We start from the raw sequence: 27,358 nt of genomic DNA on the forward strand, positions 1-27,358 counted from the left end.
GCGCAGACGCCATGGGCGCAGTCGCCCGGGAGGGGTACCCCCGGCTGTAAAAGATTCGAGAGCAGGGGTCGCGAGAGCCGGCCTGGCGCAAAGCCGCGGGCAGTGGGCGGGGCCAGGGTGGAACGAGGCGGTTCCGGAAGGAAGTGGTTCCGGGTTCGCGGCCCAGCCAGTAGTGCGACAGCAGTAGAACGTGGTTGCGGTATTAGGGGCGAGGCCGGAGGCGGCGGAGGCGGCGGCGGCGGCGGCGGCAGCGGCAGCCGGGACTTCACGGAGGGCCCGACTGGTGAGTGACTCTGCGGGACGGAGGAGGCGTGGAGGCTCCCACCGGCGGGGAGGGCGTGTCCGTCGCCTGGGAGGGGCGGCTCTTGGGACGGCCGGGGCGGCGGCGGGGACGATGCGGCGGGCGGCGGCTCGGGCTCCCTGGCAACCGCTCCCATGACGCTACCTTAGGGCGTCGTGCCGGTGCCTCCTTTTAGGCTCAGCGACCTCGGCACCTGCTGCCACGGCTCCCGCGAGTGGCGGCCGGGCTGTGGGGAGTGTCTGCCGCGGGGTTGGGGGGAGCGGTGTCCGGGACGGTGCCCTTTAATGTGCCCCGAACAAGCGTTGCTAAGGGACCGGAGGGAAGCGGCCCCCAGCTTTGTTCTTCTGTAGGGGCGCTCCTGCCGCGCCGCAGCGTCTTCCTCCGGCTTGAGTAGTGAAGGCTGCTCTGCCCCTGGATGGGTGAGTAACACGTGTCTTTTCAGAAACGTGTCCTGAAGATTGGCTTAGCGGCGTTTCTCTAGAGTGTATTAGGGAACTGGGCCCCTCGTGTTCAGGATTGTCCCCGGGGGGTGGGGGTGGGGCGGAGGGGCAAAGGGAGGGAAAGAAATGGGAGACAAACATATTCTCCAAAATATTAAACTGCCGAAGTGCTTCTCAAGTTGTCCCTTAGGTGATGCTTTTCTTTCTGGAACAAAGTAGAAACTACCGATAGAAACAGGGAACGTCTGGCCAGGCAATCTTCGTAGGTTTTCGGAATGTGAACTGGTACGAATAAAAGACGAATTTGAAACAAGGTTTGGTGTGGATTCATGAGTGCTTTATATTTCAACGGTATTTTTAAAATTGACACGGCATTGGTTAATATAAGTTCCTGTGTACAATATTATATAATACAGTGCTGTTTTAATGGCGATGGTATAACACTTTGGAACGTTGGTTTTAAAATGGCTTCTAAAATGTTCTTTTGAAAGCCCCTCTGTTCCAACCCCCACCCTATGAAGCCTTTAGAGCGTCTTATTAGAGGCATTGTAAAATATTTGGATCAGCACTGTGCATGTTTTGCTGGGTATGCACCTCCATTCTTTTTCTGTGCAGAGGTGAATGCATGAGTTGTTCTAAAGTGAATACTCTTTGGTAACCTTTTTTTTCCCTCTGACTACCTAGCATGCCCTTATATGCTGGTAGTAATTTATTTAGTTGGTTATTCCTAATTTTTCACTACTTAAATACATTGTTGGATTAAATGCAAAATCTGCATAACCAAGTTTACTTTCTTAGTGTAAGTTCCTAGATGATAGAATTGTGGTTTTTTTTAAAAAATGTGAATTGCTCAATTTCGCTCTGAAAAGAATGTTCTAGTTTGCACTCTCTCCAACAATCTTTGAGTAACTTTTTCTGTACCCTAGCAAAAGGCAACATTGAAAGGAAGATCTGTAGGAATACTTTCGCCATTTCTGTTTTTTCCAACCACTCACTGATATCCTTCTCTAGCAATCCTTTTGTTTTGTTGTGTTAATCCTTCCGCAAGGATATTTTTTCCATTGATTTTTAGAGAGCTTGGACAGGAGGGAGGGAGGAAAGCAAGAAGGGAGGGAGGGAGAGAGAGAGCGAGAGCGAGAGAGAGAGAGAGAGAGAGAGAGAGAGATCCATGTGTTTCTCTCACATCAATCTCTTGCCTCCCGCACATGCCTCCACCGAGACAGGGATGGAACCCTTGACCAGGAATTGAACAAGCAACCCTACTCTAACCATTGAGACACTGGCCAGGGCATATCCCTTGTTTTCTTATTTGTTGATAGCATTTCAGTTTCACATCTTTTATTCCACCTTTACCCATTTAGTAAAGAAAGGTTTTCTAGGTGAGGCAAAGGCATTATAGAGTGAGTAGGAGATTTGAAATTAGGATTTCCTTATATTCTAGTGTTATCTGATTGCCTTGAACAAACCACTTATCTTTTATAAGGGACTATTTCCTCAACTCTGAATTAGAAATTAGAGCATTTGCCTTAGCTTCCTTTCTTTTTTTTGTATTAAAATCGTTTTTGGGAGGTTTTTTATTTGTTTATTATTTTTTTATTTTATTGATTAAGGTATTACATATGTGTCCTTATTCTTCCATTGCCCCCCACCCTACTCCCATTCATGCCCTCACCCCCCTGTTGTCTGTGTCCATTGGTTAGGTTTATATGCATGCATACAAGTTTTTTGTTTGACCTCTTCTCCTTCTCCCCTCCCTCCCCTACCTTCCCTCTGAGGTTTGAGCATCTGATCGATGCTTCTCTGCCTCTGGATCTGTTTTTGTTCATCAGTTTACGTTGTTCATTATATTCCACAAATGGGTGAGATCATGTGATATTTATCTTTCTCTGACTGACTTATTTCACTTAGCATAATGCTCTCCAGGTCCATCCATGCTGTTGCAAATGGTAGTTCCTTCATTTTTACAGCAGTATAATATTCCATTGTGTAGATGTACCACAGTTTTCTAATCCACTCATCTGCTGATGTTGCCTTACCTTTCTTGCAGGTTGGTATTTTTTTAAAATATATTTTATTGATTTTTTTACAGAGAGGAAGGGAGAGGGATAGAGAGTTAGAAACATCGATGAGAGAGAAACATCGGTCAGCTACCTCCTGCACACTCCCCACTGGGTATGTGCCCGCAACCAAGGTACATGCCCTTGACCAGAATCGAATCTGGGACCCTTGAGTCCGCAGGCCGACGCTCTATCCACTGAGCCAAACTGGTTAGGGCTGCAGGTTGGTTTTAATGGTCAAATGAGACATTTATGGGAAAGTACATTTAAACATACTTTGTCTTGTTTCTAATTATTGTCATCTTGTAAAAATTTCAGGGCACAAAAGCATCTTGATTTTTTTAAAAGAAAATATCTGAATTCAAAAAGCTATTTTGTGAAGTCTTTTATCCCCACACTCTCACTCCTTAAGTTTGATGTTTTATTACTGCTGCCCAAGATTATATTAAAAACTATATGAGAATTATAAAACCAGGTGAATGAATGAATCTACACAATGTTGAAGGAGAGAATATTTGAAGGCATCATATATAAAGTTGAGGAGGACAGATATAAAGCTAAATAAAACACAATCCTGGGGATCAAGATAGATAAAACATAGTCTTTATGCTCTACAGGCTATAGAATGTCCAGGAAGTTAGAGGGTATAAAAGCTGCTTTCCAAATTTAGACAGCAATTTAAAAAATTAACCTTTATTGTTGAAAGTATTATGGATGTCTGCTTTGTTTGTGTTTTTTTCCCATTGACCCCCTCTACTCCGAACCCCCCCCTCCCCCAGGCCTTCACCACTCTATTGTCTGTGTCCATGGGTTATGCATATATTTATACAAGTTCTCTGGTTAATCACTCCTCTCCCACCTCCCATCCCCACCTTCCCCTGAAATTCATAAGTCTGTTCCATTCTTCTATATCTCTGGTTCTGTTTTATTCGTCAGTTTATTTTGTTCATTAGATTCCACATATGAGTGAGATCGTGTGATACTTATCTTCCTCTGACTGGCTTATTTCTTTTTTAAAAAAATTGTTTTATTGCTCAAAGTATTATAAAGAGTATTACATATCTCTCCTTTTTTCCCCGCCCTTAACAATCCCCTGGCCTCCCCTACCCCCCAGTGTCTTATGTCCATTGGTTATGCTTATATGCATGCATACAAGTCCTTCGGTTATGCTTATATGCATGCATACAAGTCTTACTGCCCCCCGTCTCCTCCCCCCCAACCCTCCCCGGCCTTCCCGCTGTAGTTTGACAGTCTGTTCGAGGCAGCTCTGCCTCTGTATCTATTTTTGTTCATAAGTTTATAATGGTCTTTATTATCCATAAATGAGTGAGATCATGTGGTATTTTTCCTTCATTGACTGGCTTATTTCACTGAGCATAATACTCTGCAGGTCCATCCATGCTATTGCAAATGGTAAGAGTTCTTTCTTTTTTACAGCATCATATTATTCCATTGTGTAGATGTACCACAGCTTTTTTATCCACTCATCTGCTGATGGGCACTTGGGCAGTTTCCAAATCTCAGCTATTGTAAATTGTGCTGCTATAAACAGGAGTGCATATATATTCTTTCTGATTGGTGTTTCATGATTCTTAGGACTTATTCCTAGAAGTGGGATCACTGGGTAAAATGGCAGTTTCATTTTTAATTTTGGGGGGAAACTCCATACTGTTTTCCACAGTGGCCCACCAGTCTGCATTCCCACCAGCAGTGTGTTAGGGTTCTCTTTTTTCCACATCCTCACCAACACTTTAGGCAGCAATTTTAGATGTGATGCAGAATGTCAACTGTTATGGAGTGTGCAGAAGTCCAATTTGGCGAACTGAGCATCTATGAAATGACCAGGCAGTACCTTTAGGGTCATTTTTCTGAAGATAGGAGTTGCAAGGTGGGGAATTGTTAGTATTGGAGTCTGAGAACCTGGAATTTAGTGTTATTGGAGCAGATTGGTTACTTTTTGAGGTTCGGTTTCTTCACCTATGAAATGGAGGTAATCCCAGTTTCCTCAAAGGCATGTGGGGATTAAATGAAATAGTAGTTGCAACACACCCAGTGAACCAGAAAGCACTGGTATTCATGTGATCTTTGTTATCCACTGAAGACTTAGCATCTTCAGGAAATAAACTAGGTCTCTTCCAACTTTGTATGCCTGGCCCCTAGCAGTCACTGGTAGTAATGTTTACTAAATTAACATAAAATGTGACTGCTGATAAAAATTAAATTTGGACCATTGGAGAAGTTAATATGTAAATGTGGAATATTGGGAGATATTGATTATATTAGAGTTGCTACTAAGGGATCAAGGAAACATTAAACTAGTTGGACCTACATGCATCTCTACTGTGACTGTCATTCTATAATATATCCTCAGTGCCAGGCACATAGTCCCTCCTTATCACCAATAAACCTATTCAAGATGCTGCCATTTCAAAAACTCTTCCCTGGACCCCTACCAGCCAGCTGCAACTCAGTGTCTCTCCTCCCCTTAGGAGTTAATAGTGGGCTTTCTCAGTCTCTTTACCTTCCACTGAAGCCCTGTGGTCACACTTTTTATTTTATTAGATATCTGTGCAGCTTTTGCCATGAAAGTCTCCTTTCTTGAAACATCCTTTTTTTTTGTAAGAGAACATTTATTTGGTAAATCATAGTGGTAGAAAAGTAATTCCTGGAGCTGCCGCCCCGCGGTCCTGCGGCTGTTCCTCCCGCCGCTGCGGGCCGCGGGGCCGAGGCCATGTCCCGAAAGCAGGCGGCCAAGAGCCGGCCAGGCAGCGGCAGCCGGAAAGCCGAGGCCGAGCGCAAGCGGGACAAGCGGGCGGCGCGCCGGGCCCTGGCCAAGGAGCGGCGGAACCGGCGGAGTCCGGCGGCGGCTGCGAGGAGGAGTTCGTGAGCTTCGCCAACCAGCTGCAGGCCCTGGGGCTGAAGCTGCGGGAGTAATTGCCTGTTCAGAGCTCTTGGTGATCAGTTGGAGGGACACTCACGATATCATCTCCAGCACCGACAAGAGACCGTATACTACATGATCAAGCAGCGGGAAGATTTTGAACCCTTTGTAGATGACATTCTCTTTGAGAAGCATGATTCGCGGTACAGATAAAAGCAGCGTGCGGGAGTTACACATCGCATATCGATACGGCGAACACTATGACATCGTTCGGAGGATCAATGACAACTCGGAAGCTCCTGCTCATCTCCAGACTGATTTTCAGATGCTTCATCAAGATGAATCAAATAAAAGAGAAAAGGTCAAGACAAAGGGAGTCGACTTTGAAGATGACCTGCGAGATGAGGTGGAATATGCAGTTCAGAAAGTTTGCAATGCGACTGGCTGTTCAGATTTTAATTTGATAGTCCAGAACCTGGAAGCTGAAAATTATAATATTGAATCTGCAATAATTGCCATGCTTCAGATGAACCAGGGGAAAAGAAATAGTCACAAACAAGCAGCGCCGAGAGCAGCAGCACCTAGAGAAGAAGCGGCAGGAGGAGCGGCACCGGCTGAAAGCCCCGGAGAGCAGGAGCAGCGAAGCGGAGGCCAGCGAGCAGGTCACCTTGGTGAAGACCTTCGCTGCTCTCAACATCTGACACCACTGCCTGCGGGAGTCGTAAGAAGCGAGTGGAAGTGGTATGCTGCGCCCTGGCTTCCCAGGAGGCAGGCCTTAGGACCACCCACAGGAGCGCACCCTCAGAGTTAGTGTCCTCTGGCCGCCTCTTTTTCTGTCAACGTTTTTGTTAGTGATGTGTTTTATTTTATGAAAGTTCAGTGAAGCCACTCATGTTCTGTGATTAAAAGGTTGAGTTTTAGGGTGGAGAGTAGATCAGGGAAAACCTTTTAGGTATGGTTTGATTTGTTCTGAAAACAAAAGAGTTCTGTGACCCTGGGATCTTCCCTTAACCTTTGGGGTGAGTTTTACTGAAATTGTTCATGAAGTGGTTTAGATTAATTGTTAGAAATGCAGAATGACAAGTTTCCTTTGATTCTCTTTCATTTTCAAACAGATATGTTAATATACAGGATAGTTTGCAAATGATCTGCCACTCAGGAACGTGTTTAGGTTTATTTTTCTTTTAATCCAAGTTAATCAGAAAATACTTCAGGAAGTGTTCTCCCAAAGTGATGTGAGGGAGGGTGTGGCCTGCAGTCCGGGGGGAGTAAACTGCCTCCCTCCTTCCCGACCTGATGTCATTTCAGACGGGACGCAAGCCATACGATACATGCTCCTGACTGTTAATTAAGCCTGGGCTTTGCTGCAAAATCGATAGTGTTGTTGAGCTTTTGGTACTTGTTTTTGGAAGATGGGAAGATAATACAGTTCTGGGATTCTGACAGTATGGAGAGTTGTAAAGGGAGAAATTGAGGGGCCCTTGAGTGTTTGCCTGGGAAGAGTCTAAAGAGTTATTTGACTTGTAGGAGAGAATGCTGGAAGAATATCTAAGGTTTTTCACCTTCACATTGTAAATAACTGTTTCCTTCCCCACTTTTCTAGTCTTAGCTGCCTTCAGAAAAATAAAAGGTAACTTGGCCTGTTAAAAAAAAAAAAGTAATTCCTAGCCCTAACCAGTTTGGCTCAGTGGCTAGAGCATCGGCCTGCAGACTGAAGGGTCCCAGGTTCGATTCCGGTCAAGGGCATGTACCTTGGTTGCGGGCACATACCCAGTCGGGAGTGTGCAGGAGGCAGCTGATCGATGTTTCTAACTCTCTCTATCCCTCTCCCTTCCTCTCTGTAAAAAATCAATAAAATATATTTAAAAAAATAAGTAATGTTAAATAAGATTATTAAAGAAATGGGCTTAGGAAGCAAGTTACAGAGGTAAAGGAAGGGCCCTTGGAGCTTGGGAGAGAGGAAGCTAATAATAATGTGCCTGGGGGAGGGGGCGGGTGCGGAGAAGGCATGGGCGTGCTCCCCAGAGGGAGAGCCCCCATTCTTCTTTAGTTTCGAGATTCTATGGTCCAGGGTTTGTTCTTTCCTTAGAGGATGTACCTTTTAGTCTCTTTGGCCAGTTCATCTTCTTGGAAAGGTTGGTGTTTCTGTAGGCTTGATATTCTGTGTGTGTGTGTTACACTGGCTCTGAATAATTTCTAGAGCATTGAGGCTATCTGGTATTTAAGGTGTAGTTGAATTCCTCTGTGAAACACTCTGGGTCCTGTGCTTTGTCATGGAGTAAATTATTATCTCCTTAATAATTTTCTCTATTCTATGGAAATTGCTCTATTTAAGCTTTCTAACTGTAATGGCGTCAATTTTAATAATTTGTATTTTCCAGCAAATTATCCATTTCATCTGGATTTTCAAATTTATTAGAGGGCTACAAAATAATCTCTTGTGATTTTAATTTTTTCTTCTATTTCAATGTTTATTTCCCCATTGCCATTTCTTATTTTGTACATTTGTGCTTTCTCCCTGTTTTGTTTTAAAAATATGTTTTTATTGATTTTAGAGTGAGAGGAAGGGAGAGGGAGAGAGAGAAACATTGAGAAAGAAACATGGATCTGCTGCTTTCTGCATGCCCCCTACTGGGGATCAAGCCTGAAATCCCAGTATGTGACCTATGACCTTTCGGTGCATGGGACCACATTCAGCCAACTAAGCTACACCAGTCAGAGCTCTCCCCTTTTTCTTAGTCAAGTTATTTAGTGCTTTATTTTAATATTTTCAAAAACTACAGAATTTTGAGTTATTACTTAGATCTAGTTTTCTATTCCTCTATTTTTATCTTTATTATTTTCTTTCTTGTGCTTTCTTTTGGTTTATCTTGTTATTTTTTTAGGTTATTTTTACCATGGAAATGAATTTATAGGTTATTCTTTCATTTGTATTGATAAATATATTTCGTGCAATGAATTTTTCATTTGATCGCTGCTTTAAATGCATATATCATGGACTCTTGATATGTAGTACTTTTATTCTCATTATTTCTTTAAAAACCTGTAATTTTAGTTATAGAATACCAGAGATGATTTAATAGGTTTTAAAATTTCTAGGTGGAAGGGTTCTTACGGATTTTTTTTTTGGTTTGTTTTTGTTACAGTAAATTCTAATATTGCATTATGATTAGAGTATTGCTTGTAATATTTCTATTTTATGGAAGTTACTGATGTTTTCTTTGTGACCTAATATATGATGATTTTTGGTGAATGTAGTGTGGGCACTTTAGAAGAATGTGTATTCTCTAATACGAGAGTGGCAAATTTGATAAATATCCTTAACATTTACTTTATTAGTTATGCTGTTTTGATCTTCTATCTCCTTATTTTTGGTTCACCTAATATACTACTGAGAATGCTATATTAAAGTCACCTATTATTAGTGTGTTTTTAGCTATATGTCCTTGCATCTCTTACAGTTTTTGTTTCATAAAGGTAGTTGCTATGCCACATTCATGTGAATATGTATATTTTAATTTATTCTATCTTCATCATGAATTGTGGCTTTAAGCATTAAAAAGTGTCTTTCTTTATTTGCATGCTTTGGGACTTGAATTCTACCTTACCTTATTCCAGGATTGCCACCCCCTGCTCTTTCTGGAAACATCTGCCTGGTATAGTTTGGCCATCCTTTTATTTTTAACCATTCAGAATCACTTTGTTTTAGGTATATCTTTTGTACAGCTCCTTGAATTTTGTTTTGTGATCCTTGATTCACATCTACTTTCATTGATTTTATTTTATTTAAAAATTTTTAAATGTTGATCCTTTGTTGTCTTGCTTTATATATTCGTGTTTTTTTTTAGAATATATTTTTATTGATTTCAGAGAGGAAGGGAGAGAGGGAGAGAGAGAGAAACATCAATGATGAGAGAGAATCATTGATCGGCTGCCTCCTGCACGCCCCACACTGGAAATCGAGCCCATAACTCGAGCATGTGCCCTGACTGGGAATTGAACTGTAACCTCCTGGTTCATGGGTCAATGCTCAACCACTGAGCCATGCCAGCCGGGCTGTATATTGGTTTTGAATATCGGAGGCTAGTGTAATTTTTTTAATTTATAGGTTATTTATTCTTTTAACTTAGAGGTGGGGGAATTTTAACTTTATATTTGAAATCAAATACTTTTTACTAGGCTATGTTTCAGAGTTTATTGTATTCTCTAATTTTCTCTAATTCTCTAAGTATCTGGTGAGCCCAGGTCTTTTTTTTTTAATCCTCTCCTGAAGATATGTTTTATTGATTTTTTTTAGAGAGACAGGAAGGGAGAGAGAGAGGAACATCGATGTGAGAGGGAAACAATGATCAGTTGCCTCCCATAAGCGCTCTGACCAGGATAGAATCTGAAACCTAGGAATGTGCCCTGACTGGTAATTGGACCCACAACCTTTTGGTGTGCGGGAGGAAGCTCCAAGCAGCAGAGCCACCCAGCCAGGGCAATTCAGGTCCTTTTTTAATTTATTTCTGGAAAGTTTCCTTGGATTATAGTTTTAAATATTGGTTCAGTTTTATTGTTGGATTTTCTTAGGGACTATAATAATACACATATTATTCCTTCTTTACCTGTCTTCTGTTTCCACTACTTACTCTCTGTCTTTCCCTGCAAAGTCATTTTCATTTTCTTGGTTGTTTTCCTGACTTTCTTCAGTGTCCCTTATTAAATTTTTATTTGAGTTTATTCTCTCTTCGGCAACTTGTTATTTATTTTTCATTTTTGGTATAATTTAGTCTTTTTCTCCCATTTTTTTCTCTAATTCATTTAACTTTCCCCCCTGTCATTTCACTGATTTTGGTCTATTTTCTGTTTTTAGTTTTAAAATTTCTGTCTGTGGACTGAAGGGTCCCAGGTTTGATTCTGGTCAAGGGCACATGCCTAGATTGCGGACTCAATCCCCAGCTGCAGGAGGCAGCTGATCAATGATTCTCTCTCATCATTGATGTTTTTTTTTCCCCTCTCCTTCTCTCCCTCTCCCTTCCTCTCTGAAATCAATAAAAATACGTTTTAAAAAAATTCTGATTCAAGGTGAAGTGCTTTAACAGACTTAGAGCTTTCTTTTGCTCTCTGGTTTTTGGGGGAAGAATTTCCCTCAGTTCAGAAACTCTTTTTCTACTTTCTTGTAAACATATGGGGATATCAGACTTTAAAATTTTTGCAAACCTCTTAAGTATGAAATGGTATTTATTGTTTTAATTTCATTTTCCTGATTAGGTAGGATTATATATATTTTTCCATGTTTATTGGACATTTATGTTTCCTCTTTGTTGAAAACCCTAAGGATATGGCTGTCATCTACTGAGGTGAGACAGACTGTAGGAAGAGCAGATTTTGGAGGGAGGTTAGGAGTTTGTTCTTGGACGTGTTTACAGTATCCAGTAGGCTGTTGGACATGTGAGAATGCAGCACAGAGGATAGGGGGTTGGTTTATAGACAGCATTTTTGAAGCCATGAGAGAGTAGACTGGGGAGAAAGTGTAGACAATGAGAAGTCCATATACTGAGGTCAGTATTTAGAGGAAGACTGGGTTCCCTATTTAGGGGTCAGAGTGGTGACAGGGAAGATGAGGAGAAGCCAGCAAAGGGCACAGAAGAAATCTTTACAGATAGGAGGAAAACCAGGAAAGTGTAATATTCTGGAATCCAAGTGAGGAAATGTTTCTGAGAGGAAGGTGTGTCTAGGAGGAGGAGGAGCCATAACCATTGGATTTAGCAGCATGGATTTCATTACTGATCTTTATTAGAAGTTTGCTGCAGTGGTGGAGTGGAAAGCCAGATTGGTAAGGGGCCAAGCAAGAATGGGAAGGCAATTCCATTTTAATTTTTGTGTGGAAACTCCTTGCTGTTCTCTGTAATGGCTGTGTCGATTTACATTCCCACCAACAGCACATGAGGGTTCCCTTTTCTTTACATCTCACCAACACTTTGTTGATTTATTGATGACAGCCATTCTGATAGGCCTGAGGTGATATCTCATTGTGGTTGTCATTTGCATTTCTCTGATGATTACTGAGCTTGAGCATCTTTTCATATATCTATTGGCCAGCCAGCATGGCTCAATGGTTGAGCATTGACCTATGAATCAGGAGGTCATGGTTTGATTCCCTGTCAGGGCATATGCCTGGGTTGTGGGCTCGATCCCCAGTGTGGGATGTGCAGGAGGCAGCTGATCAATGATTCTCTCTCATCATTAATGTTTCTTTCTCTCCCTCTCCCTTTCTCTCTGAAATCTATCTATCTATCTATCTATCTATCTATCTATCTATCTATCTGTCTGTCTGTCTACACACACACACACAGATAGCAACAAATGTTGGTGGGCATGTGGGACTATTGGAACTCTCATACATTGCTGGTAGGAATGTAAAATGATGGAACTGCTTGGAAAATTTGTAAGTCTCTCAAAAAGTAAAACAGAATTATATGACCTATCAATTCACTCCTAGGTGTGTGTGTGTGTGTGTGTGTGTGTGTGTGTGTGTGTGTGCATTAGAAAAATAAAAACATGTTCACGCAAAAACTTGTACACAAATGTTTATAGCAGTATTATGCACAATAACCAAAACATAGAAACTCAAGTGTCTGTTGAGATATGGATTAATAAACACATGTGGTATACCCATAAAATGGAGTATTACTTGGCCATAAAAAATGAAGTACTTATACATGGTAAAACAGGAATGACTTTTGAAAATGTTATGCTAAGGGAAAGAAGCCACTTACAAAAGACCACATATTGTATGAGTCTGTTTAAATGAAAGGCCTAGGATAGGCAAATCCAGAGAAACAGGAAGTAGATTTGTGGCTGTCAGGCAGGGGCTTATCGAAGTAGAGGGGGAATGGAGAGAGACTGCTTGCTAAAAGGTTTCTTTTAGAGATGAAAATGTTCTAAAGTTAGACTGTGGTGATGGTTGTACCTTCCTGTGACTATACTAAAAAACGTTGAATTGTAAATCTATAATGGGTGAATTGTATGGTATGTGAATTAATCTAAACGAACCTGTTTTTCAAAATAATTAAATGGAAAATAATATTACCTCCCAGAAAATAATATACATTTTAAAATCATTGCCAAGGCTATTTGGTGTGCCCCCCACAACCTTTGCATTTATTATTTTTATTCAATTTAATAGGTATAGGTATGAACTGATATCCAAAGCTTCTTTAGTTAAATTATAAGTTCCCTTGGTAGAATGTAAAGGTCAGGATGGCAGAAATTTTTGCCTATTTCTCTTCACTGCTGTATCTCCAAAACAGTGCCTGGCAAATAAAAGGTATTCAGTAACATTTGTTGAATGAATGCATTTTGATATTAGGAGTTAGTAAGTAAACATTTTCCCCTTTAGTATCTTAATTTCATAATGCATCTGGACTAATTGTTCTTTCTAGCCTCAAATTCGTTTTGGAATGAAGCAGTGTAATAACTGAATGAACTGAACTGAATGTACTTTTTCTGGTGAGTGATCTGATTCAAGTCCTTTGACCTTATATGCTTTTACTTTTCTGAATTTCATTATAACAATAGTTTGCAAATGTTTGATTGTGAAGACTCCTTTTTAAAACCAATGTCAACATAATAATAATTGTACTCTCTGTGGAAATAACTACAGAGTGGCAAGAAGCCATTTATATTTTACAGTCACCACAGTCTCTTCAGAATTTTGTAAAATAGAGGTTATAATATATGAAACATAAATTTCATAATATGTGCATGGTGGATGTATGTATTATGTATGGACCATGGCAATAATTTTGAAAGCCACCAGAGGTTTGGGGACAGTAAGTTGAGAACTACTTAATTATAGTATCAGAACTGAGGAGCATATTAAAATGTAAATAATAGGTAGTATAGAAGATTATACCCTAATCACGTATTTTAAAAATTCAGTCCCTAAAGCTATCAGTTTCTTGTAAATATGTATATCCCTTGCCCAAAGACATGTTAACTTATTGGGTTTTTTTTTTTAGAGAGAGGAAGGGAGATAGAAAGAGAGAAACATAGAAATGTTGCCTCTCATATGTGCCTTCACCAGGATTGAACCCACAACCTAGGTATGTGCCCTGACCAGGAATTGAACCAATAACCCTTTGGTGTACGGGACGATGCTCCAATCAGCTGAGCCACCCGGCCAGAGCAAGACTGAAGCATATTTTTAAAAATCAAGTTTGTGTCTTTTAAGATTTACTTATTTTACATATTTTAGCAAAAAATCAGAAGCAAACTAAATGTTAATCATGCTTAATTAAGTTTTGATATATTTATCTGGTAGATGTTAGGTAGCAATTGTTATAATTAAAAATATATATATATTTCTTTATTAATTTCAGAGAGGAAGGGAGAGGGGGAGAGAGATAGAAACATCAGTGATGAGAGAGAATCATTGATCGGCTGCCACCTGCACGCCCCCTACTGGAGATCAAGCCCACAACCCAGGCATGTGCCCTTGGCTGGAATCGAACCTGGGACCCTTCAGTCCACAGTCCAATGCTCTATCCACTGAGCAAAACCAGCTAGGGCTTGATTATTATAATTGGACATTGTAATTCTTATTTGACAATTTAAAAATCAGGACATACCAGCAACTATTCTTAAATATTTTAACTGTGATTATATGAAGTCTTTATGTATTGGCGAAAGACAGGAGGGTAGTAGTGGTTGTGCCCAGAGAGAGGAAATCTGGGTAATTTTTTCCTCTTTTTGGAACACTTACTTGGCAGTTGCTGTGTGCCAGGCACTATTCTAAGCTCTTTTCATGAATCAACTCAGGGATCATCAAACTATACACATTTGGTATTTGGGGCCTTTTTGTGTGTGGGGGGGGGGTGGCGGAGGGCTTGAGTTAAGAATGAGATATATAAATATATAAATATATAAATATATATTTATATATATAAATATATTTATATATATAAATCCTCACCCGAGCATATTTTTTCATTGATTTTAGAGAGAGTGGAAGGGAGGGGAGAGACAGTGAAAGAGAAACATTGATATGAGATAGACACATCAATTGTTTGCCTCCTGCACGTCCCCCCTCTCCCCACAACTAGGGGTGGGGATCGAGCCTGCAGCAGAGATATGTGCCCTTGACTGGAATCAAACCCAGGACCCTTCAGTCCGAGGGCCAATGCTTTATCCACTAAGCCAAACTGGCTAGGGCAGTTTTTATACTTTTAAAGGATTTAAAATAGAAGAATAAGATGCATGGAGACTGTATATGGCCTGCAAAGCCTAAAATAGTTACTATCTGGCCCTTTGCTGAAAATATTTGCTCACTCCTGATTTAATTCATTTTATCCTCACAACATTTTGATAAGGTGGGTCCTGTTATTATCATCCTCATTTTACAGATGAGAAAACTGAGGCAGAGAGGGCTTAAGTACTTTTTTTTTTTTTTTTGCTGGTAGCATTCACTGTTTTTAGAGCAGATTGCAGGCTCTTTCTACAAACTTGCTAATATTGTGTTTCTTTGCAGTGTAAAAAGGGGATAGTGGCTCACATGTCAAAGGATGGGACGGTCACGCTCTAGATCCCCCACGTGGAAACATAGGTGAGCAGTTATAGTTTCGCAGGGCAAGCTTGGATTTGAGATGCACTTTGACTTTCAGATTTACCAGTATGATTAAGAACCTATGTTAATAAGTTCTTGGGGACCTGGTTATTCACAGTAGGTGCTTTACAGTGACAGAGATTGTATTTCTCAGAGCTGACAGCTTTCCTTAATTATGGTTGGCAGCTAGAATTCATCCATAATAAAAAGAAATGCAATGACCACAGTAAGGGAGAGTGAGAAACATCTTTGAGAGTGGTTTAGAACTTTACAGTTGTGTATTTTATTTTATTTTTTTCATAATCAGTATGTTTGAAGACATTGGGAGTTAGAAAATTGGGAGTTGCCGCTTTCTTCTTCATGGCAGAATAATAGAATTTTGAATAATTCAATAGTAGTTCACTTTCCTCTTCCCTGGTAGGTACTGTCAAATGTATATATAATAAGATTGCAACAGTTCAACTAGTATTTAGTGTATTCCTGCTACAGGCAATATCTGGGACTACAAAGGCAAATACAACACCCCACAGCCCCTCAGCAAGCACACAGCAAGCACATGGGCTGGGTGGGAAGATTGACGCCATAGCCAGCTATGAGACTGCAGGAAAAGTGTGGTGCTACTGACTGAGACAGGGTATTCTGGATCCACAGGGAAGGGATAATTCTGCTTTGGTGGAAGGGAAAGGGGGATACTAAGAAAGTCTTCAAAGAAGAGATGAGATTTTAGTCACTTAAGGATGAGTAGAATCTCTAAAGGCAGAAAGAGAGAAGAAAAGTATTCCAGTTAAGGGGGACAACAGGAGCAAAGGCACAGAGCTATGAAAGTGACTGGTACATTCTAGGACTCATAAAAAAGGCCATGATTATATACACAAAAGGCAGACCAAGGTTTTTCATAGTAATGCGACTTGGCCATTGTGCTTGCCTCATTGTGGTTCCACAGTGACTAATCAATCATTTCTTCAACAATTTTAATTTCAACTTCACAAGACTAAATTGTAGTGGGGAGGACCTTCAAAAATGGGGGATGTAAAGCGAATGATTTTAACTTGGAGGGCATCACACGGGTCATTTTGTGTCGCCCTTTTGTGGTAGGCACTGGTGAGAGGCCACAAAAGAGCCTGGCAAACTAAGTGCCCGTTTTCTGGATTCCTTCTCAGGACTCTGAAAAACCGTAAGAAGTTCAATATTTCCCCCCACTTGCAAGCTGGCACATCAGCCTGTCACAAGGCCCTCCTAGAGTAGAGGCCAAGGTCTTTACTACTAAGAGTACAGCAGGCAGCCTGAGCTTCATGCTCCTGTGTTCCCCTCACCCCCAGCCCCCTGAGGTTGGGCGCTGTAGAACAAAGCAGTGGGGTGACAACATAGCCGAGGAACCTAAGTCCCATGAGGGGCTTTGGCCTGGGAGGAGACATTATCTTATTATCCTGGATAGCAAACAAATCAGCCCTCTGCCCCACAGGGAGGCCCTGGCTCCATCTTCCCAGGCTGTTTATCTTGGAATGAAAGCTGTCAGTGCCTCTGCTCACAAGGTGTGCAGAACGGGAGAGACCCATGGAAAATTGTCTCCCAACAGACTCTTTGGGTCCCTTTTTTTTTTTCCTTTGGGAGAACTGAAAATGTTAGCAGCTATTCCAGCAGTCTCCTTCAGAAGAAAGGGGCTCTATACAGTAAAACCCTGAAGTAAAAAAAAAAAATCAAAGTGTATTCAATGGGAAGCATGGCTTTAAAGTAAGAGATGGACTGTTTTGTCCCAATTCAAGATCTCAGCCTCTGGCTGCCAGCTTTTCTCCCTAGCGGTGGAGGAAAGGAAGTCTTCCAGGAAGTCCTCAGAAGCTCCAGTTGCTTCTTCCTGTGCTGATGAGTGCAGCCAGCTGGATGACAGAGCTTGTGCTTCAGCTAAACCACACACCTGCCAATCCATGTAGCTTGGTGATTTTCGAGGGAGATACTGCTGAGTCCAGCATATAAATCCCAGTATGTGTATGAGAAAACTAAATCTGCCTCCTTCTGTGTAGGGAGTACACAGACAGGTTACCAAATGGAAAGAGTTTTATCCATGGTTTTTTCAACTCGGGCAGCATCTGAAGATGGAGTGATGACAAAAACTGCAAGGGTAGCAGCCTGATTGGTTAGAAGATATTAAACCCTCAGGGAGGAGATGGGGAGTTTGCACAGGTCAGATGGGAGGAAATATCCCCAGGTGCAACATTGAACTTCATTGTATTCCAGATAGTGGTGCTCCCCTCTCTCATCCTGAAGTCTAGGTGACTTGGACTGACTGGTTTCTCTGGACATGGAAGTCTTCCTCTTCAGTGGGAATGAAAGGCTCGATGTTGGCAATGCTAGGTGTTAGAGATGGGAGTTACAGAAAGGATGTGCTGCTGTCCCTAGGGAGCATTTATAGCAGCATAAAAACATACATTCACCAAAGTTAGAAGCTGTGTTTCAACAACACGTCTTTTATGTGTAAGGGAATAGGTCTGGGAGAAAAAAAAACTTAACTATGTCAGTAGTATTTATGGAGGAACCGAGCATGAGATTCAAGTCTTAAGACCCTCTTCTTTCCCCACCTCCACACACCATTTAAGTATGTATTTTTTGCTCCTTAATATAGGCTTAGTAGAGAGGATAGACAATTGGAGAAACTGGGGGTCAGGTTAGGGTCTGAGTTTGAGTTTATGTGGCATCAAACTCTTAGAATCTAATTTCAGAGGCTGTGTTTGCCAGATTATCCTACATATTTATTTGTATGAATCCAGCCCGCCTCCTGCCTTTTTCTTTTTCTTTTTTAATCCTCACCCAAGGATATGTTTTTATTGATTTAGGAGAGAGGGGAAAGGAGAGAGAAACCGATGTGAGAGAGAAACATCAATCAGTTGCCTCCCATACTTGCCCTGACAGTGGATTGAGCCTTCAACTTGGCTTTGTGCCCTGACTGGAAGTCGAACACACAGCCTTTTGATGTACAGGATGCCCCACCTGACTGAGCCACCCAGCCAGGGCATACTTATGCCTTTTTCTTATCTACCCATTGAACCTGATGTAAGTTTTGCTGACCAGTCCTTTTGACAGACCTTTGCTGTCAGCAATCTTCCAAAAATGCAACCTGCTGTGTAGCTAAGCTGGTCCTCTTCCAGCAGGAGGGTGTTCTCAGCCTATTTTAATGTGCACGTGGGATACATTAGTTCAGATGGAAAGAGTATGCTTGTTGAATTGGGGCAAGCATAATCTGACCCCCACATGGACAATTTAGAATGCAGATAGAGCAAATTCATGAATTTAATTTGAGTTGAAGAAACAGTAGCAAACAAACTTGGGCAAGTCATGTTAAGACAAACTTAATTTATTGTCTTTAAATGAACTAAACTTTTTTGTGTTTACATAGGTCTTTATCACCAATACCTAGAAAGTCTGAATACTACAAGCAAAGATGTTCTAATGAGCATTATTGCTCCGACTATAAGAAGGATCAGAAAAGATCCACTTGTAGAATGAATGATAAGAAACATGGACAGAGTAAACCAAGGACTTCTTCTCATGATAGTGCACATTACCAATGGTATGAACATAGATCACCTTCTCCAGACAGAAGAAGCTCTGTAGGCGATTTTTATTCTTATAAGCTTTACCAAGAATATTCACCACAAAGAAGGGACAGTAGCAGGAGATCTCAGTATATGTCTACATACTCAGAAGATGTACCCTATGAAGATTATTGCTGGAATTATCCTAAGGAAATGCAAGAGAGGTATTCTCCTGATGACCACAGAGTTAGAGGAAGTGGAAAAGGAGGGCAATCACCTCAGAGGTCAATAGAAGATTCTTTTAGATTTGAAGAAGAGTTGTACGAAGATGACTTGAGTAACCAGATGATTCAAGATGAAAAATATTCTCAGTCATTTAGAAGAGGCTCTGAAGATTTTGAGGAAAAGAGCTCTTTTCAGACAAGGTATAGGATAAATGAAAACTGGGTAATTTGGTATAAAGTCTCAAGTAAAAAGGTGTGTTATAGTTGAAGATAACTACCTTGAAAAGCTTTTGTCTGAAAGGATCAAAAGCATTGCAATGTAGATGTCTACTGGTAGTAGTGATTTCTTTTTAGAGTAAATCATGTGGATAGCTAGAATATTTAAAAATATAATGGTATTTCCTTTCTAACTACCTTGAGCCTCTGTGAGTTAGCTTGAAGGATTAGAGCAGTGGTTCTCAACCTTCTGGCCCTTTAAATATAGTTCCTCATGTTGTGACCCAACCATAAAATTATTTTCGTTGCTACTTCATAACTGCAATGTTGCTACTGTTATGAATCATAATGTAAATATCTGATATGCAGGATGGTCTCAGGCGACCCCTGTGAAAGGGTCGTTTGACCGCCAAAGGGGTCGCGACCCACAGGTTGAGAACTGTTGGATTAGAGGGTAACTTTGTCACTGCATTCTCCATTTAAAGCCATGCTACCCAATGCTCCACACATAGAAGTTCTCACTTTCTTCTCTGTAGTGCGAGTATAAACTGCTTTATGTCATCACAGGTATCCTGAGGATCGCGATTACAGAAAATACAGACACACATCAAAAAGATCTACAGGCAAGAAGAGGTATGAAAACAAAGACTCTTCTAGAAACTCAGATCAGAAGTCTAGGCATTATCTTTCACATTACCAAGAAAAGGAAGATCAGTGGAACCTTGGAAACCAAGCTCATCGACATGCTTGGAGGAACTCCCCAGAGACCAGTTTAGCAACCAAGGTATCCAGGGACTATCACCACAAACATCCTAAGACCTCAGATGAGGACCAGGACTTTTCTGATGGAAGAACTCAGAAATACTCTAAGGAGGAAGATAGAAAATACATTTCTCAAATAGGCCTTGCAGAAAGAAAGTCCAGTTATTTTAATACTGGAAGAGACAGAGAGACTAAAGATGGGCGAGTGAAAGAAGCTTCTAAACCATATAAGAAAGACTGTTCTCCCTCTACTGATTCAGATAAAAACAATGTTATTTTGAGTCCCTATAATGGCAAACAAAAGAAGATAAAAAACAAAGGGGATGGCAGAAGAGAGGCCAACTCTTCCAGTTACCAGTTTGGTAAAAGTAAATATTCACCTGCTAGTCTTAGGAAGAAATCGAAATCACTTATAGTTAAAATAGATGTGAAGGACACAGTAAATATACCCAGGTATTATCTTTGTTTTTTTTCTTAATGATATTTAATAACTATTTTTGCCACCTTTATTAGAAGCTTTGAAAATGAAATTAATAGTGTGTTTAGAGTCCATTAAGGGGGAGGGATTGCCTAGATTTTTTTTTTAAAGCCCTTTAATGAGGATGAATCTCATGATTAGTAATATGAGCTGATATGTTTGCTTATTTCCACGTTGTATCTTCAGATGCTTTTGGGAGACAGAGCATTCTATGGAGTTGTTCTTCATTAATTTGCATGTTATTATGCTGCCAGATTCTCTGTATTCAAGGATAGGCTGGGTGGAGTTCAAGGAGACCCATTCCTTGCTCAGTTTCTCAGAGCCTATTTTCCCTGTTGCCTGACATTCAGAGAATTTTTACCTGGAAGGACCTTAGTAGGCCCTGATTTTATAGAGCGGGAGAGTGAGGCCCTGAGACATGAAGCAACTTGTTTAAGTCAGAGTGCCTGAGTCTCAAATCTGTGTGATCCCTTGTGACTCAAAGAAGCTGGTGACTTAACGTGGTTATTGATGCCATCTCAAAAAGACTGGGGCTCACTCAACCTACTAGATTCTCCTAGGTATAGGCAATTAGGCTAGGGTCTACAAGAGGCCTACTTATAAGATATTTGGTTTAGCTGTAATGATTTTAAAAAAATAGACTACTGTTGTAATAAGTTATTTTCTCCTAAAGTGGTTTGCATGCTTTCTTGCATTATAAATATTACTTCTCTTTATGAATTCTGAGACTAAGGCACTGCATCTGGCTATTTCAGGTAAGTCTGTTCATTACTTAAATACACCACCAGTACGTGGATAAAAGTGATGGACCATGTTGATTTGGTACATTTATGTTCACCGTTGACTCATTTATCTGTTTTTGAATAAAAAATAAGTGATGGGCCCAGCCAGTGTGGCTCAGTGGTTGGGCATCACTGTGGGCCAGGAGGTCATAGTTCGATTCCTGGTAGGTTCATTTCCGGTCAAGGTACGAGCCGGGGTTATGGGCTCGGTCCCCAGTGGGGGGTATGCAGGAGGCAGCCGATCAATGATTCTCTCTCATCATGGGTGTTTCTATCTCTCTCTTCCTCTCCCTTCCTCTCTGAAACCAATAAAAAAACAAACAAGAGTGATGGACCACATTGATTTGGTACATTTTAGATTCACAGTTGACATATCCATTTGAATAAAAAACAAGAGAAAACAAAATCCAAGCTTAGGATGTGACAGGGAGTTAGGTAAATCCAAAGTCTTCCCAACCCCACTTTTTTTTTTTTTACAAAAAATATTTTGTTCTTTTCTTAAAGTTAGGTATGGCAGTCCATTTCTCTCATTTGTTTTTGCACTTGCAAAATATACATATGTATATTTATATGTGCATAGAAAACATTTACAAGTACAATTATAATACAGAAAGTTAGACACATAGAGGTGGGAAAATAACTCATAATCCTACTACCCTAGGACAATTTTTATTAATATTTTAGTACAGCTCCTCTTGTTATTTTTCTATGTATATTTTACGTGGTTGTCATAATAAGCCTCCTATATAATAAAGCCTTAATATGCAAATTGACCCAATGGCTGAACAACCGGTCAGTATGATGCGCACTGACCACCAGGGGGCAGGCGCTCAGCAAAGGAGCTGCCCCCTGGTGGTCAGTGCGCTCCCACAGGGGGAGCTCTGCTCAGCCAGAAGCCGGACTCACGGCTGGTGAGTGCACTGGGGGTGGCAGGAACCTCTCCTGCCTCTGCGGCAGTGCTAAGGACCCCTCGGGGGTCCCGGACTGCGAGAGGATGCAGGCTGGGCTGAGGGACTCCCCCCACCCCCAGTGCATGAATATCGTGCACTGAGCCTCTATTAATAATTTTGTATCCTATTTCATATAATATGTCTTAAATCATTGGGTGCTATTATATTTCCTACTATTCTTCATTTTAAGAGCACAAAGGCTGCTATAAGCATCAAATTTAGGGATGTTAAGCTCTTTTTCTTTCCAACATTATATCATGAAAATGTTCAAATATACAGAAAAGTTGAAAGAATTATACATTGAACACCTATATACCCACCACTTAGAATCTACAATTGAGATTTTACTCTACTTTTATAATCACATATCTGTCCATCTGTTGTTCCATCTTATTTTTTTGATGCATTTCAAAGTGAATTGCAAATATCAGTGCATTCCCTTTTAAATACTTCACTATTTAATTTTTGTTTATAGTTTTTTCTTTTGAGGTAAAATTACATATAGTTAAAACACAAAAAGTATTGAATTCTTTTATAAAAGTAATGATACCCCCAAATTTAATAATTAAGTGTTTCATACTTAAAAGGGAATAAATTGGCTGTAGCACTTTTTGTTTTTTAATTCTCACCTGAAGAGTGAGGAGGATATTTTTCCCATTGAGTTTTTAGAGTGGAAGGGAGCGGGGAATGGGGAAGAGAGAAACATCATTGTGTCTCATCTATTGGTTGCCTCCCACATGTGACCCAACCTGGGGCAGGGATCGAACCTGAAACCCAGGTACCGTGCCCTTGACTGGAATTGAACCCAAGACCCTCTGGTGTGACACTCTAACCAATGAGCCATCCTGGCTCAGACTGGCTATAACACTTTTAAAGAGTGCTAGAAATAGCAAGTTTGAAGGGTTTTATTTTAAAGTTACTGAACACTGTTAATTTTATAATATGATATTGAGAAATTGTAGCTTGCTCTTCATCATGTACCACAAAAGTGAGCTTCCTAAAATTGAGGCTGCTATATCTTTTGTGTGAATTTATAAACTATAATTTTATGAAATTTCATGCCTATCAGTGGGGCCTGTCAGCATGTTTGAATTACCTGACAAGGACCTGAAAGATAGCTTGTATAATAAAAAGCTTCCACTGCAAATCCTTTCTATTAAAAAAGCTGAAGAATGAATAACTTAATAACTATATGCATCTTTTCAGTCTGATAAAGCATCATGCTCAACAGACTTTTTTATTATAATTATTTAATGACTAATGAGTTGTGGAAGAGTTTTGTGGGGTTGGGTTGAATTATATATGGACTAATGAAGTATCCATAAAACAAAAGTAGTTAATGCTAACCTCAGTAGAGTCATGTTCTCAACTATTATTATACATTAGATTTTCCTCTGCTTGCAAAGATTAAAATACTCCGAGTGGAGAGAGGTGTATGTTGGTTAAGATCTTGAGAGTTTATCCACTTTTTTTTGAAAGACTAAGATGATTCATTTTGTGATTTGTTTTCATAGCTTTGGTCAAGTATTGACACATGTAGTTAAAAACATATGGCTATCACCTAGTGATTTTTCTAGATTCCAGTTTCTAGATTCCAGTAGAATAGCAGTAGAGATAGATGCTTATTTGAATGTTCATTGCATAGTTAATAATCTGTTAACAAAGAACATACTGTAGTAACCCTCTGTCAGAAACTGCATTATCAGAGGTAGAAGATACATGTCTCATCATTATATGTTTCAGAATGTAAGTTAGGGAGTCACAATATGAAAATTTTGTGGTTGAGGAAAAAGCCTAGCTCATTATGAACTAGGCTATTATGAACCCCAAAAAAACCTGTTGTATACATCTGAAAGTCTTGGGGCAGATAGAGTTGTGGTTTAATGTTGGGCTGAGTGGTGAGAGAGTGAGAGCCTCAACCTCAGTCAGGGTAGGAAGGAAGTGGAGGGAGGAACAGGGGGGATGCCTGTCTCTGGAGAAGAACAAGCTGGTGCAGATGGATCCGAGGCTCCTCTGACCTCCCCGGCTGCTGGAGTTAGGTATCTAGGATGGGAAGGTTGGCTAGCAAAGTTGATGTTGGACTGAGCATATCAGCCACAATTTAATCCTTTTATTTGTCACTGAAGAAATACAAAGAGGACCTCCCTACCCCCATCTGATCTTTTCCCAGTTTGAAAGGGGATGAGGTGGCTAATGGGCCCCAGAAGACATTGGAGCCCTGATGATTTGAGAAAAGGGGTTCTGTGTAGGTGGGGGAACAGTGTAAAAAACCATAGCAAGGACTGAAGGAAGGTGACCTAATCACACAAGTTTACCTATGGTAGGCACTGTACAGCTGGAGGCAGAAGAAGTTGTGGGTGGAGATATTTTTGTGATATATAAGCCTGCTACCTCACTGTTATGTATCACCAAAAAGTAAGGCTTTTCCTCCCTAAAATATTTCATATATAATAAAAAATTAATGGAGAGAAGATTCCCTTTTATTCCTATCACCCTAGCTTCTCCTAGTGGTTCTCAAGGGGTCTAATAGAGAGAGGTGAACATTCTGTTTGGGGATGGGGTACATAGGTTTTTGTCTCCTGGTGGGTCACTAAGCATTTCTGGCCATGCCTTTTTGGGCCCAAATTAACCTGCATTTCCTCCTGGCTATATAAGTCTGCTCCAATTGGCTGATAACTATTGAAGTTGGGTTGACAGGCTCATCATAGCATTCTCTGAACTTTTGTGTATATTTGAGATTCTGTATTATAAAAAAATTAAATTTTAAGTTGCTCTAAATTAAGTAAAAATTTTAAAATAAAAAGTAAGCCAAAAAGTTAAAAAAAACAAAATTAAATTGGAAGTCTGTTATCTTTTTAGCTGACTCTCATTTGAAATGATCCCAATCATTTTCCATTTATCATTCATTCATTCAGCAGGTATCTTTTGAGGATCTGCCTTGTGTGAGACAGCCTGTTAGGGTACCCTGGGACTAGATGGGCATAAGATAGACTTCTTCTTCTCTGGTCTTGCAGACAATAGGACGGTGTTGGTAATACCATGGTATAGTGAGTGATGTATGAAGTGGTGTGCAACTCCAGTGATCTCAAGCTGGGAGACGTAGGGAAGACTTCTTTCAGGAGTTGACATGGAGCTAGGCTTTGAAGGTTATGGTGTGTTTTAGACACGTGATGAAAAGATGAAAGACATTTTATGTTTATAGATTAAGAAAGGCAGAAACCACACACCAGGACTTTAGAGGTACAGGAGGCTGCGAAGGCAGGACTGCCACACAGCCAGCCTTATTTGACAGGATTAGCTAATAGGAGAGGACAGGTGGCTCAGTTCTGCTGCCAGGGGAATGCCTCCTATGAGGAGGCTTGAAAGGACATTGGGGTTGGCAAGGCCAGTTAGGGGACTTCTGTGAAACAAATAATGAGATGCACAATTAAGGGAGTAGTAGTCTCCCTAACTCTTTTTCCTCAACCCCAAAAATTCTAAATGTGTTCTTCAGGAGACAGGAGCGATTTAATAATTGGGAAAGTACTTTATGACCTGTTAGATGCTATACAAAATGTTAATTATATTTGGAAGAAAACTAAGAAAAGAAAACCTTTATGTGTTTTATGGATTTTGTTACTTATTATAAGCTTCCTAAAGGCAGGGTTTTTTTGTTTTGTTTGTTTGTTTGTTTGATTATATTTGTATTGACTTGAGAGAGGAAGGGAGAGGAGGAAAGAGATAGAAACATCAATGATGAGAGAGAATCATGGATCGGTTGCCTCCTGCACACCCCCTACTGGGGATCGAGCCCGCAACCCAGGCATGTGCCCTGACTGGGAATCGAACCTGGGACCCTGTAATCCACAGGCCAGTGCTCTATCCACTGAGCAAAATGGGCCGGGGCAGGATTTTTTTTTTTTTTTTTTTTTTTTTACTGTTTTGCCATGCAGTTGGTGGTGTTTTTTTGTTTGTTTGTTTGTTTGTTTGTTTTTTTTATGGATCTTAGCTGTGTATAAGAGGAAATTAAGGTTTAATGTAGCTTTTTATGTTTTCTTAGTTATGTACAACACTCAGAACATTAGGGAAGATATCATTAAACAGAGAAAAAATGGGGAGGGGTTGAGGAGATTTCATCAGACCAGTTTAGAATACAGATATTTGGCTATATCTAAATTTTTTAAAATTCGCGAACCTGGATATGTGCCCTGAGAATCGAACCTGCAACCTTTCAGTGCACGGGACAGTGCTCCAACCAACTAAGCCACACTGGCTAGGACTATATTTTAGTTTTTTAACTATCTGAAATTCATCTCAGTGAATATTTGGTCTTTTAAGCTTAGCTACTTGTGTTAGGGATATTTCCTGTAATTGTTAAATTGCTCATCAGTAATGTCACAGGAAATAGTAAAAAGGGAAATGTGAACAAAGAGGTGATTACATTTATAAATGTAAATACCTAGAACATTTTTTATTCTCAAGTCTCAAAAAGATTTTTAATATAGCAAAAGCATAATTTTTAAAACACTAAAATTTTAGGTTATATTATTTTCATGGACATTTTCTAGAAAAATAATTATTTTAACATTTTTTTATTAACAATCTTGCAGTGAAGTAACCCTAGGATACATTTTCTAACTGTTAGCAAGTTTAAACACTAATATTTGAGGAATTAAATACAGCTTCACTGTATACCACATTATTCCTATGGGTTGAGAATTGGGCATGGAGTGGGTATAAGAGTTATGCCAGTAATAATAAATTACATGTAAATTTTAATAATTACTGAAAAGATTTATCAGCTTGTTTCCTCTTGGGAGAAACTGAGGCTATAATAAAAACGTATCAATTGATTTCCTCTTATGGATGTATTTATGTAGTTGTATTTAAACGTCTTATTTTCCTTCTATAAAATGTTTTTAAAAGCTACGTTATTCTTTGATATGGCAGGCTTTTTGTAACATAAAGCCCTTTTAAACAGCATTTATAGTTTTTGTTAGTGAAGGTTGTTACAGGGCCATTCTAGCTTCTCGCTTTTATCACTAAATGCATTTTAGCTAGTTATCAGATACATAGTGGGAAGCTAGGAGCAAATTAGAAGAGAAGGGAAGTGGGCCTTCTCATGAACATCTTTCTAATGAATTAAGCAATCCACAGCAGTGGCATCAACCT

General features: G+C 40.2%; 1 protein-coding gene and 1 pseudogene across 5 annotated transcripts in view; both read left to right on the forward strand.

Annotated features, from left to right (window-relative positions):
- Positions 1-57: 57 nt before the first annotated feature.
- BCLAF3 (BCLAF1 and THRAP3 family member 3) overlaps positions 58-27,358 on the forward strand; it is a 60,530-nt gene continuing 33,229 nt past the window's right edge. For 4 of the 5 annotated variants that reach the window (XM_059678556.1, XM_059678558.1, XM_059678554.1 and 1 more), the window contains exons 1-5: positions 58-283; positions 13,107-13,173; positions 15,194-15,268; positions 18,657-19,220; positions 19,803-20,450. In XM_059678556.1, the coding sequence (XP_059534539.1) occupies positions 15,228-15,268; positions 18,657-19,220; positions 19,803-20,450 (1,253 nt within the window). In that variant the 5' untranslated portion in view covers positions 58-283; positions 13,107-13,173; positions 15,194-15,227. The remainder of the gene's footprint in view (positions 284-13,106; positions 13,174-15,193; positions 15,269-18,656; positions 19,221-19,802; positions 20,451-27,358) is intronic. The other variant, XM_059678555.1, reaches the window with a different exon arrangement.
- LOC132224030 (OTU domain-containing protein 3-like) lies at positions 5,470-6,464 on the forward strand (annotated as a pseudogene).

This window comes from Myotis daubentonii, chromosome X (genome assembly GCF_963259705.1).
Source record: "Myotis daubentonii chromosome X, mMyoDau2.1, whole genome shotgun sequence".
NCBI classification, from domain to species: domain Eukaryota; kingdom Metazoa; phylum Chordata; class Mammalia; order Chiroptera; family Vespertilionidae; genus Myotis; species Myotis daubentonii.